This window comes from Lonchura striata, chromosome 5, assembly GCF_046129695.1.
Source record: "Lonchura striata isolate bLonStr1 chromosome 5, bLonStr1.mat, whole genome shotgun sequence".
Taxonomy (NCBI): domain Eukaryota; kingdom Metazoa; phylum Chordata; class Aves; order Passeriformes; family Estrildidae; genus Lonchura; species Lonchura striata.
Window position 1 is genome coordinate 54,188,763 of NC_134607.1, and position 15,002 is coordinate 54,203,764.

General features: G+C 37.7%; 1 protein-coding gene across 1 annotated transcript in view; it reads right to left on the reverse strand.

The window, feature by feature from the left end:
* The window catches only part of FGD6 (FYVE, RhoGEF and PH domain containing 6), a 70,965-nt gene that overhangs the window by 20,828 nt on the left and 35,135 nt on the right, over positions 1 to 15,002 (reverse strand). Inside the window, exons 6-11 of the mRNA XM_021527974.3 lie at positions 10,860 to 11,011; positions 10,015 to 10,171; positions 9,269 to 9,356; positions 3,659 to 3,709; positions 624 to 682; positions 416 to 487 (exon numbers count right to left, since the gene is read on the reverse strand). Coding sequence (XP_021383649.2) covers positions 416 to 487; positions 624 to 682; positions 3,659 to 3,709; positions 9,269 to 9,356; positions 10,015 to 10,171; positions 10,860 to 11,011 — 579 coding nt within the window. The remainder of the gene's footprint in view (positions 1 to 415; positions 488 to 623; positions 683 to 3,658; positions 3,710 to 9,268; positions 9,357 to 10,014; positions 10,172 to 10,859; positions 11,012 to 15,002) is intronic.

Consider the following 15,002-nt stretch of genomic DNA (forward strand, 5'->3'; position numbering starts at 1 on the left):
CGATGATGATTATTATCATTATTACACTAGAAGTGCTGCACGAGTTTTGGAATTCAGGGCTCCCTTTCTAAGAAAAGCTGTTTATCTTTAGCTGTTTCTCTAAAAGTGAGTGTGGACGACTGCATTAGTTTTCCATGCTGCATGTGAAACCATGAGAAATAGAGGGTTAAGCTTGAGGACAAAATCTTGCCTGCAAGATCTGGCAAGTAGTCATATTCTAAAAATTCTACGTTTCTGTCAGATAAACATCTAAAAAAACCCCCCACATATGGAGTGCCAATATTCATTTGACTGCTAGAACCTAATAATGAACCAATGGACCAATTTTCTTCTTTGTATATTCCAGCATCAGTCCTTGCTTGAATATCATCTTCACTTTCACTGCAATCTGCTGAATGCCATGTGGGGCACTTACCCTTCCTGGCTGTACAATCTCATGGTGCCCATTTAAACTGTATTGGATCTGCATGAGTTTCTGAAAGTTATCCTATGAGGGGAAAAAAGGAGAAGGTAAGTACTTGCCCTTGCATTCATGATTTTTTTTAAGGAACAAAAAAAAAAAGAGAGAAAGAGATAGAGAGAGAAAGCATTAATCAACCGGTTTCATAAGGCAAAATACTTACTCCCTGCTTCATAATGTCATTGGCATGGTTTGCAACTTCTATGACAACTGCTAAAGCATCTGAAAGATGAAGGGATGATGTTTTGGTTATACAGACCAGTTAGCATTGGTATAATAGATACCATACTGCATTTCCCCATCATTCCAAGATTGACGGATCTTACTGTACAGACACTGCATTCAGGAACACTTCCCAAAGATCCCAGAGTCTTTGGATCATGGTTTCATAAATATGCCCTAGCAAGTCATTGCTTTCATCCAACAGTGTCAAATATTTATTACAGCTACTCAAAACAGTTCATAGGCAAAGCTAAATTACAGTTTCTCACACAACAAATTACTTACAGCAGAAAAGTTAACAACATTTTAACAGAGACTCTGTAGGGACTAAGTTTTTGCCATTTTACCCAAATGCCATCACTGCCATTCATGGAAGACTACCTAGAAAAATTATATAAATCTTTGTTATTTCTGTCTTCTGCCTTTAGTTTTGCTGCCCCTCAAAATAACTGTAAAGTTTGAATTTTTAAATTTTGAACTTGTAATACCAAAAGAAATATCTGAAAAAAAAAAATGAGCAATTGTACTAAGTACTGATATTTAATAACCAGCAACTCAACTGTAAAATATCCTAAGGTGTAAGTGCAAAAAGCAGTTATATAAAATGATTATGTGAACACAGTAAGTGTTCAGTCCAAATCCAAGGATCCATCCCATACAAGGATCTTATCTAAAAACCTACAATTTACTTAAGTTAGAAAAATGACAACAGAAAGCTGGAACACTATTGTGATGAAATGTAGTCTCTAAAGCATTTAGCACCTTCTGAGCAACTGAATTACAGTCAAGCAGTTCAAAGAAAGGAATAAATTTGGTTAAAAGTTCACTGAGAAAACTACCAAACCAGGTAAAACCAAGGCCTTGTGGTTTTTTCCTAGATAATCATTAGCATATTAGTACTGTAGAATGCATATACCTCCCTTATTGTTGATTCATGTTTGGAAAGGAAGTATACTAAAACACAGAGGTTTCTGAACTGAAAGGTTCAGAAACTCATGAAGCCATAAACTAAACAGACATGAATAAAAAGCTCCTCCTAAGCAAATAGAAGGAGAATTTTTGTAAAAGATTGTCATGAACCAAGCAGATGCAAGCAGAGTCAAACAGCTAAGATACACAGCACATATCAAGCATTTGATCAAAATTTAAGTTGAGATATAGATGTCCTGGAACCAAGCAAGCCTGCGGAAATTTAGCTGGTGGTCTCTTTCTAGGTAATGCTGGAGCTGCTTCAGGCAAAACCCTCCCCAGCTCCCATCCACATGAAAGAAGATGAAGGGAAATTCACAAAGACAGGAATGAGCACCTGATTCCCTCTGTTATACTTTCCTTCATCTCTCAGTTACTATATATATATTAGAACATTGAAATTTTGTTTATTAACCTCAAGAAAGATTGAAGAATTTTAGAAAGAATTATAAAATTTGCTGGCTAGTGAAAGGAAAGTTCCAGGATCTCAGGAGTATTTATACAGCCAAGACTAAATTAATCTAAACAACAACATAATCTATAGGGTCAAAGTCCATAAACAAAGTGCTTTTTGGCAGGGAAGAGCATTCCACTTATACCACTTAGCTGAAGTAATGTATTGAAATGAAGGTCAGCAAGAAGAATTGTGCTATTTAGGTTTTTTTCAAGAGTACTAATCACAACCAAACCTAGTCTCCCTCTCAACTCCTACCCTTCACTCCCAGGCTCTGCAGTGGAATTAAACAACTAAACAATGTTGGAAGTAAGATAAACTTTATTATTACAAGAAATACCTTGGTGACTAAAGATTAGATTTTCTTTTCTTACCCAGATTCTAAGATGAACTACTAAATATGTCAAATGTCAAATTAACACTTATTCACTGCTGTAACTTAGCTTCAGCTTCTATCTTTGATATAAGAAGGGAGAGAAAAATACAGTGAAAGATGTAACTACAAGAACCAGAGAAGCTCAAGAAACCACAAAAAAGTGAACTATATATTTAGATTCTTCTCTTTTCAAGTGGTCAGCTGTTTAATATGCAGTGCAAGTATTATTTTGTTCACAGCCATGAGAAGTACAAGATGAACTTTTCTATCTCTTGAAGAGTCATAAGTTAAAATATTTTTGGCTTGTATCTTCAACGTACTCAAATATGTCTAAATGTCCTAAGAAATATATTTACTCATATATTTCACAGTATTGTAGCAGCAAAGTAAACTTGGCTCAGTGCATTGAAGGTGTTAATTTAATTGCAGTTCAATCAACTACATCTGCACAACTCTTCTAAAGGTAATGGACTTGCACAAATGTGACAGGATCTCATGCAAATGAAATGGAAACATTGACTGGGGGCGTCTTTTGTACTGCTGAGGCACACTCTGAAGAAGGAAACAACCTGAATATGTATTGCATTTAAATGCTTGAGTTAAACCACCTTAATCCTGCACTACTGTGAAATGTGTGGTCCTGTCCCCTTCATCACCAACTACTTTCTCATTTCCTCTGATCTCCTTTCTTCTCACATGCAGGCAAAAACCTGTGTAAGTAACATGTGTTTGTGCAGCTTCTGACAACTCAAACTGCAGAACTCCTCAGGTAAAATTACCCATGGCAGCTCCTTGATCTTGCTCATTTCTGCCACATGGATGTTTTTCCTGGCACAAAGAGAGAGGAGCAGGCCAGAAAGGCTCATAGCTGGAGAGTGCATGCTGCCTATTAAAGGTCTACAGATGCAAGGGACTGCCTCTTTCAGTGGCAGTGCCTAAAATATCTGTTTAAACTGCCTGTGGAACTTCACTCTTATCTCTTGGTTTCAATTCAAGCGTGAGCTGATATGACTGCCAGCTCCAAACTTTTCTGAAACACAAGCTTGCAATCTTTTAATATCTCTGCTGAGAAACTTAGAACTAAATAGAAAACATTTATATTACTGACATAGCATTTTGCATTTAAAATCTTGAAGCATTGGTACATATGCTATTATTTCTTTAAAAAGACATTTACCTTGAGTATCCCTATAGTCGGCTGATTCTTCTAAAAGATTCTTTAAATAATCTGTATAAAGAAAAAAAATAATACAGAGATAGTTTTGTTAAATAAATAAATGACATCGGAAAGTAGTAAACCCCATATTTTTCCTGGAAATCTGCTGTTCAGATCTACTACCTAATTGACAAAGATCTACTACTTTTAAAGATCTACTTTTAAGATCTTAAGTAGATCTTTTAAGATCTACTACTATCTTTTAAATCTGTCAAGGTAATAACAAAGTGAAAAACTAGCACTTCCATAATGAAAGTATATCAGCAAAGAGATAGGTTACTGAAACAGTGGTCTTCTCCAGTGAAAAGTGATATATTGTATATTACTCCAGAAAAAAAACAAGCAAGTGAAAAATTAGTACATACTTGCAATCATTTAAACTGATGCAAAATTTTAAAGATTACAGATATTTGTCTGAACATCTGGACTAGTCTATAGGAGCTAATAAAAAAATAGTGCACTACAGAAGATCTGATTATGATTAATATTTTTTGGTAATAAAAACAATATACTTCCCTCAATGCTCAAATAGGCATTTTCAGTTTTCAATGACACATGTACTTCAACCACGAGATGGCACCCTCGATCCATTAAAGTCTTGTTAGTTTTAAAATCTATTTTACTTAGCTAAAATTAACTCCAAATGTATGACTATACATGAAAGCATCGCCCTTGAGTTTCCATTCCCTGGCTGAATGTCTAGTTCATCAAAAAGTGCAATACTCTGTCAAAGATTAATACATATCCTCAGAAAAATGTGAATTGTGTACTCTCTATAAGCTTTGAACTTCTTAAAATGAAAAGAAACCAAAACAGAAACATTCCAAGAGATATATATTAGATTGATAAAAGCAACAAATACTGATTTATAATTACTTTTTAAATTAAGTATTAATACTCTGGGCAGATCTAATGAAAACTAGTTGCATGTAATGTAGAAAGCATTCAATTTTAGCTTCTCAGTTGTACAAGCTTCCTGTAGGAGTGAAATAATTCAACTCCCATATGCTTGCCCTACCCAGATTCATTCTTTCATTCACAAAGGATCAGGAGCCAATTGTTCCTGCCTTCATAAGATGTCTTGCTTCATGCATGCCCCTCAGAGACCATTCAGTATATTGTAATCTTTTCCTTATGCACAAAATTAAAAGGGAATTATGAAATATGTTTCTGCAGTAGAATTGCTACGAAAAGTGAGAGAACTTGTCACAGTTAATGAAAGCTTTGAGAAAAACAGAACTACAGGAAGAGAAACATTTGGCACTGATATTTTATTGTTTGGCAGAGACTTAAGGGAGGATCCACGGGAGAAGCATGAAGAGCAGGTTGGGGTGCAGGAAGAGGAACTGGCTGGGAGGCAGGGAGGGAGCTCTGGGAAGCACGATTGACTGGGCCATGGGAACACTGAGAGCTTTCTACTCTCCTCAGAGTTCTGCTTGATCATTAGCAGACTTTGGGTTAACATGTGATCTTTTAAGACAAGTCTGACCTGGACCAAAACTTCATCTGCTGTACTTCATCAATATTGCATCCTTCATGTCCCTCAAAATCTTGTGCTGTAGTAGCTACCAGCCATTCCAATGTAGTATTTAGGTAGTCAAGTATTCAACTTAAAAAAAAGTTAATCTTGCTTCACCTTGGGTTGTTCTCGTAAGAGGCTCGTATGAGGGGGGAAAAAAATAACAGGAGGCATTTTGAAAGGAACTGGGAAGAGTTCACATCAGGTTTAATTTCGTTAAACCTGGAGGAACCTGTCCCATATACAACCCCAGTTGTCCTATCCTGCCCTGCCTGTAAGATGGGTGGTCTCTCAAGCTGGAGCTGTGCCATGTTGCTGAGGCAGAGCACTCTTTGGACTCCACCATTTAGCCAACAAATTAAAGCTTTACAATTGCAACTTGATCTTCATTGGAGCCAGCACAAAATACTCCAACGGGAATCTCCCAGTATAAAAAATAAATCCTTACAGCTCATACAGAAGGAAGGCTCCCAAACCACACACTCACCTCTACAGGCTGGGAACAAGAGGTAAGGTGGGTATAACTTCCTCATCTGCAAATGTGCAGCTGGCACTCTAAAGAAACTGTCCCTGATACATGAAGACATCCTATTTAACGTCCGAAGTAATTGCAGTGGAAACATAAAACCAGAGACCCAAGATGGAAACTAATTATTTCTTGGTATATTCATGCTTTATAACATGTTTCTCCAAACACCACCATTCAAACTGATTTTTGGATAAGTATTTTCTAGCATTTAAAATTATATAACCAGTGAATAGAAGAGGTAAAATCTAGATTTTAAAGTAACTGCATTCATTTAAAATTATGTATTTAAAACAGAAAGCAGCCTTTGTCTTACAAAACTGCAGCAGCCAATAAAACAACTGTAAAATCCTGAAAATGATAAATAGGTAATTTTCATCTTAGTATTCTCTTTATCTGGAAAGTGGACCTCAGTTCATAGCTTCAGAGAAGCTCAGAACAGACATTTTTAGTCTCTTCTGTAAACACACACTGGAAATTTTGTGCCTACAACAGCCTTCTGAAGGTACTGAGGTAAACTATACAGACAAGCTGATTTCACAGACATGAAAAAAGTTGCAGTAAAATTTTTAAAAAAGTATTCCTAGATTAAATTAATACAGAAGTCAGATATTAAGATGAAATGGCGTCTAATGTCTTTGCAAAAAAAAAAAAAAATCCCCTCTGAAATGAGCTTTCGTTGTTCAGACTAGAAAGACTTTAATGATACCTTCAGAAACTCTTAATTCTGCTGGATACCCCAAAGCACAGCAAAAATAAACATAAAACACACTAGTACTGTTTTTGTGATGAAATTTCTGTATGCCTACTTCTACCTAACAGCAGCCCTCAGTTCTCTCTTCCCACTTGCTGGGGGAAGTGGCTATCACTTCTGCTGCTTAAAATTATCTTCTGCGTCATTAACTACTTTTTGCCTTGGTTTGTCTCATATAATTAATTTAAACTCAAAGCAATTGTTCCACAACATGTAATTGGCCTTGAGTCTGACAACTCTATTTCTAACCTGCAAAGCCGCAGAGTGCAAAAAGGCTAATTTTTCATCCCACTCAGCCTCCCCTCACTATAACCCAGTCAAGGATAATAAAAGACACTCTCTGTCAACCTTATGCTGTGAAAAACAGGAGAGAGGCTTATCCTATGACAATCAAGAGCCTGTTCATATTGCACAGTCTCAAGTCATCTTCTCAAATTAGAGGTTTTCAGGAGAACAGAATCACATCCTTCATTTCTCTTAGAATTCAGAGGCCTCTGATTAACTTCCCCCATAATCTATCTAATATTTACTGTAGAGTGCTCAGGGCCAGTATGTGAAGAAGTGGAAATGCACTTACTGGACTGAAGAAGCTGTATAATTAAACAGAAACAATGCTGAACTCTTTGTGTCCTTGGCTGATTTATGAGTCCACCTGCTCCTGCTTTTGTTAGCACAAAAGTTAACTCCACTTCAAAGCACTGCAACAATCTTGTGATGCGACCGAGAAGCAGCAGGTTACCAGTACAAAGCTGTCCCACTGACACAGAACATCTAAATAGGAAGAAATCCCTGCTGACTCAGGCCTGACAGCTTCATTTCCTGGATTATTTTCATTCTGCTGCACTCGCCCTCCTCCCCACAGATCCCCCTCACCTCCAGCCTAGGCAGCTGCTCCATCGCTACATCTCACCCACTGCAACAAAAGCCACAAATGTTTTGCATGTCCTCCAGATGTTCATATAGCACAAGTTTGTAGAGGCATTGCTCAATATTACACAGAGCTGTTGGAAGGTAACTAAGCAGATGGGTCTTCCATGGAGACATGGAAGAGTCAGAACTCAAGGGCCACATACATGCATGAAAGACTGAACAGGCTGAAAATGAAACAGATCCAAAACATCACTCTCTAGCTCCAACATAATTAAATTCTTGGCTTGATCTCTTTTATTGTTCACACAGAACACGAGAAAATTATGTTTCTAAATTTGCCACCAGCATGGCAATCCCATTCCTTTCAGCAGCATTTGCAGGTGTATTTAAAGCCTAGCAGCCACAGTAAGGTCTGCAGACTGGGGACCCCCACAATAACCCCCATCAGCACAGGATGAGGCATTTTTCAGGTCTAAAACATTCTGTCCCAGCCACAATGACAGCTCATCATCATGAGGAATTCCCCTTCAACATCTAAGTTTTGTTTCAGTGCCATCCATCCCTGACATCTCTCACTCTGCTGTGATACTGACAATGGCATTTGCTCCATCCTGATCCTCGATTCAACTAAACTCCGTTGCAATTAAAACCTTTCAACTTACCCAAGGCTCCACTGATTTTGAAGTGTATAGCAAACGCCCTAAGTGAGTATCCTTTTAAAATAAAGCAAATCCCCAAATGTCATTTTATGGGTTGATTTCATCAATTAAGTATCATTAAGATTTTTCCCTATTGAGTATTTCATTTAATAAGAGCTCTCTCCCTTTTTTCAACACCTTGAGTTTAACAAGATGATTAAAATGAAAAAGTCGATGTTAGTAATTTGGAAACTGCTCTATAACACTTAAGTCTGAATCTGCCACAGCATCACTAGTCAAAGTACATGCTGGGGAAATGCCAATGAGCTGCTACAGAGCCAAAAAAAAAAAGGTCACGGAGCATTTTATTTTGCAGTTCCTACATAAACAGAGGTTATTTTTAAATTGCTCATCAAGAAGCAATGGCTCTCAAAAACAATGCCTTAAGTATTTCCAAACCCTTACAGGAGCCATCCCCCACTTACAACAAACACATCCCAAAACACTTCACAAAGGAGGCCTCTGTCACTGCCCTCCCTTTACAGACAAAATACCCCACTGCATCATGGAGATTACTAGCTCAAGGCCACCCAAACACACCAGTGCCAGAGCAGGGTACAGAGCCCAGATTTCCTAGCTACAAATCAGCTCCTCAGCTGGCTCTGGTAGGAAGTCTTAAGCCCTTACTGGTGTGCACAAAAAACATGTGTTTTGCCTTTAAAAGAGAATGGATTTTACAGACAAAACACCTGGGTGGGGAAGAAATGGAGAAGTTGCTTACAAAAGTTCACAGTTGCATAGATATCTTTCTTCTCCTTGCTCCAATTTTCCATACAGCCTTTTTGATTTGTTAAACTTCCATCACCCCAAAAAAAACAAAAAAGCAAAACCCAAAGCAGAACGGGAGCATTTCAACCCTTTGAAAAAATCACAGGCTTCTATTATCACAGATTCAAGCAAAAACCATTACAGGTTTCATGTTTTCTAAGTACTGCTAAATCTACCATCAGAATACACCACAGTATTGGAAACATTAGGACCTTGCTTGTGTATCTATCTTACCACAATCAGTATTAGCAAGAAAAGCCTCTAAACCTCTGCCTTGTTTTAAAAAGAGATTCACATATTGTGACTGTTTTAAAAAAAACATCACATATCTGAAGTAAGATAAACACACTTTAGAGATGGATACAACTGTCTGAAAAAAGGTGTCCTGGGGCACGTGAAGACTGGCTTCTGAAGCCCGCAAAAAGCTTGACTGTACCTGTCAACAGAAGCCTGTATTGGGGAATTCTCTGAACTGGCTTGAGCAGATAGTGCTTGAGGGCCAGACTAGCACAGCGGGGGCTCATCTGAAAGAAACACCCAAAATAAATAACAATTCCACAGCAGTCAAAGGTTCCAGCAAAAGAAAACATGCCTGCAAACAACTACTGATTATACTGGATAAGCTTTTTATCTTTGAAAAGTGATACTGCCACAGTGTTAAGCACCACACTACAGAGCAAGCATTTCCATGTGGAAGACTGCATGCAAAATTGCCCATGCCAGAAAGACACTAGTAAGCACTCATATTCTGTAGATTCAAAACAAGTGCTTTGACCTAGGAGGAAGAGGTAAAGCTTCCAATAAATAAAGGAAACAGGATAGCAAGGGCAACATGCTCCTTTGTGATTGCTGTCAGTGTTCATTAGGCAAAAAGGCAGAGAAGACAGGAGTGCTTACTGCAGAAGTTTTAATTAATCCACACCTCTAAAGACAACATAGAATTAAAAGATCCATGCTTCAAAAATGCTAATTATCTTAAGTTTGCATTCAAAATATTCTGAATCTGAAACACTGAGTAGTTCAAAAGGCCTCTTGTCTTCTTCCTGTCTTAAGCCAAGACTGCAGAAAAAAACTCCATCACCAAAACACAAACAAATTAAGGACAGATTCTAAAGCCCAGTGAAGAATCACAACTGCTAAAAAGTCACAAAACAGGATATACCTTAAAAAAGAATACAATACCTCAAAGTCTTTGACTACTGATGCAAATCCTGCATTCTTCTTACACTGTTCATCTAATAATGCAACATTTTTATCAAATTCTTTGATGTAAGTTGAATACATCTTTAGGTAGGGACCCTTTTTAACAAATATATCAGCAATTCTTTGATGCTCAAGCCTAGAAACAACAAAAAAGATGCAATTAGAGTTAAAAATAGCATACATCTTAACCCTACAGCAAAACATCTCTCTTTTTCAGAGTAAGATGTGCTACTTTATGTTCTGAACAAAAAGCTTATAGAAGATAGGTACCCATCTCATTTGCTATTCTGAAAAACCATATTAGGCACACGTCAACACACTAGTGTTGATGACAACCACTTAATATGCAGTCTTTTAAAAATGGTCTTGAACTGTTTGTCAGTGGCTCCACCCACCAGTGGTAACTGAGAATGGTCTTCAAGGGATTGTGGCTGTCAATCAGCGCTGTGCCTGATCAGTAGATCTAAACTACCTCTAAAATGCAAACCAATCTTCAGAACAGACTGTTTTTTCCCTAATGAAATCAGTGCACTTATCATGTTTATGCAGGGACCAGAACTTTCAATTAAAAATAAAATTTCAAATAAAATCCATGACTGCTAGAAAAACGTATTGGCATGCCTTCTGGACCTTTTGGATGCACCTAAATGGCACAAAAGCACATCTAAATGAAAAATAATCTCCTATACTTTCAAAGTACACTCTGACATTTAGGAAGGTACATGAAACACAAACAAGAGTCAAGCCATGATCCCATGAAGTCACGTAGGCCCCCCAGATAAATTTCAACATCAAAGGAGTGGAATCCCTTTACTGATAGTCACCAGTGAGATAATCGCTCTTCCAGTTCCCTCAGGAGGTCCCGATTGAGTTCGTAGAGCTGAGGTAGGTAGTAGAGGATCTGATTCAGGATTCTGTCCTCAATCACTGGCTTTCCAAGTTGCCTAGAGGCATGTGCCACAGCATCCCGGAAATCCTGCCAGAGTACAAAGAGGACAGAAACCCCCCTTGCCATGAGTGAACAGCCTTCAAAGCACCAACACAGAGTGTGCAACCGAGTTCTCATCACAGACATTCCAGGCACTGCTCCCTATTACCAAAGGCAAGGCAGGTACCATCTGGGTTATGTTTTTCTGCAGCTTCCATTTACTCCCCTGGGACTGCCTTAATCTTTTGGTTTGACACTGGAACTTTACCTTCTTGGTCCTGTATGCATAATATAGAAGTTGCTCATTATTTTTACAACAAGCCCTTAAGAAATGTGTTAGAATTACTTATGAGGACACTAAGGAGGGCTAAACAAGGCTTGTATCTGCAAGGTTATTGTCAGCCTAGAGTGTCTTCTTGCAAACATGTAAGTCAAAAAATAGAACTTTTATATCAGCTAATACAGTCATAGTACCTTACTTAAAAACCATACTAGTGTTCATAACTCATCTAGAAATGCCATTCTGGAGGGTAAAAACTAGGGTAAAAGAAGTTAATGTATGTAGTAGCTCTTCTGTATACAGAAAAATTAACATCTAACTAAAAGATACCGTAGCAACATGGGAATCACAAGATTTCAAATGTTGGCAATGATCAAAGCCAGCACTGCCTGGTACCTTTGAAACATTTACAAGGGAGGAGGAGCACCCTACTTAATCTTGAACGATCTTATCACATTTTTATGCTATAACCAGCTCCCAACAGGACAGAGCTGAGGCTCATTGGTCCTCATTAAAGTATTCAAAATTAAAATCTTGATTCCACTCAAATCAGCATTGCCAAGATTGAAACTCAGTATCCGTTATTCAAGGTATTTTCCCTATTCACAAGCAAACAAATCTTTCAAAAAGTTCAGCACTCTAGTATTTTACTTGAAAAACAACACTGTCTTAACACTGACAAAGAAGAACATATAAATTACGTAGTGTTACATATTACTGTGTCTCACTTAGATTTGAGCAAAAAGAGAATTAATCCAAACCAGCTCTTCTGGAGTTTGTGGTTAATGAAACCTAATACCACATGCATGATCTGCAGGTATCTTGAAAAAAGTAACCAACAAAATGTTCTAAGCACAGTAATAAGTTATATTTTAAATGTTCATAGTGTCCATGCCTGTCTTTGGAAACCTGTAGGGACCTCAGCTTGAAGAAAAAAAAATTATCCCCCCTTTTACCCCTCCCCAGGTCTACTACTACAGCTCTTATTAGCTATCCCATCAGTCCAGCATCTGGCACTATTTAGGGTCTCTCAAACTGAAGCCTCAACTTTCCCCTCTCTCCCCTCTTCATTACGTCATCTCTGGCAACATGAGCTCCAGACACTCTTTCTTGCTTTTTGACCCTATGGGTCACAAAGGCTGTGACTGGGCAGTTCTGACAAGAAACTGAAAAGAGATACAGGGCACTGGCTGTAACTGAGGAAGGCTGAGAACTAAATGCAAGGGAGTTAAAAAACAGATGGTGTTATTCATATGGAAATGTTCTGGTCTACATCCTCTGTGTAGACTAGTGACACATAGGTTAACTACCAGCTGCATCTTATAGGTTTTTCTGACCCTGGGGCATTGCTTAACACTGAAATGATACATGGAATTACAATGGCAAAAGCTCAAATGAGGCATTCTGGAGAGCTTCATGCAAAATGCATCATCATATTATGATAATATTCTTCCCCTGCCCCCAGTTGTATGCACACACAATGTAGTGTATGTATTTTGCCATAGGACAAGAATTTTGTTTGAATGTCATAAGGCGACTTGCACGATGAAAAGCAAAGCAGTTTTTTCTGTACCGTAATCAACAACCCAGGCTTTCCCCTGACCAAACAACAAAAGGAGAGCAGGGAGCCAGGTTTAGGCACCAGTAGATAACACAGGCATGTTGCTGTAGTTAAGGGCATTTATTTAACTTCCAGATACATCATGCAAAGGGTCTGCAGGGCATTTTCTAAATACAGATTTGGTTTTTCAACTAGCTTGGCCAAAGTCCATCAGCATCATTATGGTTTATAGATTATGTCATGAAAGGCTCTATCATTGAAACAGTCAACCAAAACTTTACTTCATCACCCTCTATGTCCCCTTCCACACTGAGTAAAAGAGGAAATACAGAGAAAAAATATAAAGTGAACCTTTTAAATTTTAAAAGCCTGCGAAACAACAAGAGATAAATTTCAATGCTCTTTTAATTTTTTTTTTTAAATTATCTTCATTACTGACTATGCATTTGTCACTGTAATCATATTAAGATTTATTTTTAACCTGGCAGTGGGTGTGAAGTGACTGTCATGCCAAGTTCATCTTGAGATAAACTCAAGAGCTGAACACAGAGAACACATGCCTGGGGATCGGGGGTGGGAAAAGAAAAACAAATGTAACAAGGTTGGAATTACCAGTGTTTACACTTGAAAGTACTGGCCTTCCGAGAAAGCAATTTCATATCCAAAAGGATAAAACATAGATCAGGTCTATTTTAATTACCAGATATAAAATATGCTAGTTTACAAACTAAACCCTGAAATTTCACCCCAAGGGGTGGAAAGCATTCAGATGACAACTTTTAGTGCAAGCAGGTGAGTGACTTAGAAATTAGAAACTGCAGTAAAAATATTTTAAAGTACCAGTACTTAGCTCCTTCTAAATCTAAATCAGTTCAGTGCTAAATAAAAGCAGAATTGCTCTTGCAAATAATATATACATTGCTCTGATATCTGTACATGCCCGCATGACGTGATTTATATTACAAACCTATTTAGCATGTTGTCCTATATAAAACTGCTGAAGAGCACTGCTTTCATCAGCCTGTTCAAAGGCAATCACCTAGGTTGTCCTAGAAATTATTCTGTTTGAAGCAATGAGCAATCCATTACAAGTGAATTTTAAAGACAGATTTTCTAATTAAAAATGGGGTCTTTCAAATACTGAAATCTTACTCGTTAAAAAAAAAAAAAAAAAAACCGAAAAAAGAAAAACACAAATCTAAAAACCAACTTGCCACATACTTTGGAATTAACGTGCTTATTTCAATGCAAAATATTTGCAACTCTAGACATGGTTCATATGCTGCATGACAAAACCCAAAATATTATGCTAGTTATAATGAATCATCCCGGCCTCTTACCAGATTTTTTTTCCTTTCAGAACAGGGAGGGATATTGTACATTTTTTGAAATGCTTGTTTACAGTTTCTAGTTTTACATTATATTCTGGTCCAATAATAATCTTCTGATATCACTTTTTACTGATTAGGTAAAGGTAATTGTTTTCACAAGCTACTTTAAGAGGACAGCACACATTGCCATCCTTGGAAAGAACTTTTTTTCCAAACCAGAAACAGTTTTAGTCTATGCTAGGCTAAGACAGCCTCCCACTGGGTACTTGTCCACATGAAAATCTAGTCTAGGCATATTAAAGGTTTCTGATCACATACTGCTGCTGAATTGTCATCTGATAAAACACTTTCAACTTGAATAATGTGTAGGAAATTCTATTTATCCTGTTAGTATACACTCCCCTTATAGCTGTGGAGTTTTAAAACAATATTTGAGGTTACCATCATCACTGCTTTTGTTTCGTCACACCACTCCTTCAATGCAACTTCCTTAAACAAGCAAAAAGCTGTGATAGCTGATAATTCTGAATCACCTGCAATCAGCCCAGGCACTTCCCCTCTGCAAAGGGCCTGACTCAGGATCCCTCAGTTCTTCCCCTGAGGATTCCCAGCCCTCAGTGATCTGCCTGTGTCAGTCTAAGGAGCAAACGAGTTTTAGTTGTAAACCAAAAGAGGTACTGAGCAGACTAAAACCTTGCTCAGCTGCTGACTGGGTCAAGCGCACCTTCAGGTACCTAAGAGTTGAATGAAGATAATTTCAAATGGGTGAAATTAAAACTTCTTGCCAATTTAACAGGAAGAGAAAGTACTACATAATCTAAACATAGTCACGTATTCTATTCCTAAAGCTTCAACCAATATTCATTT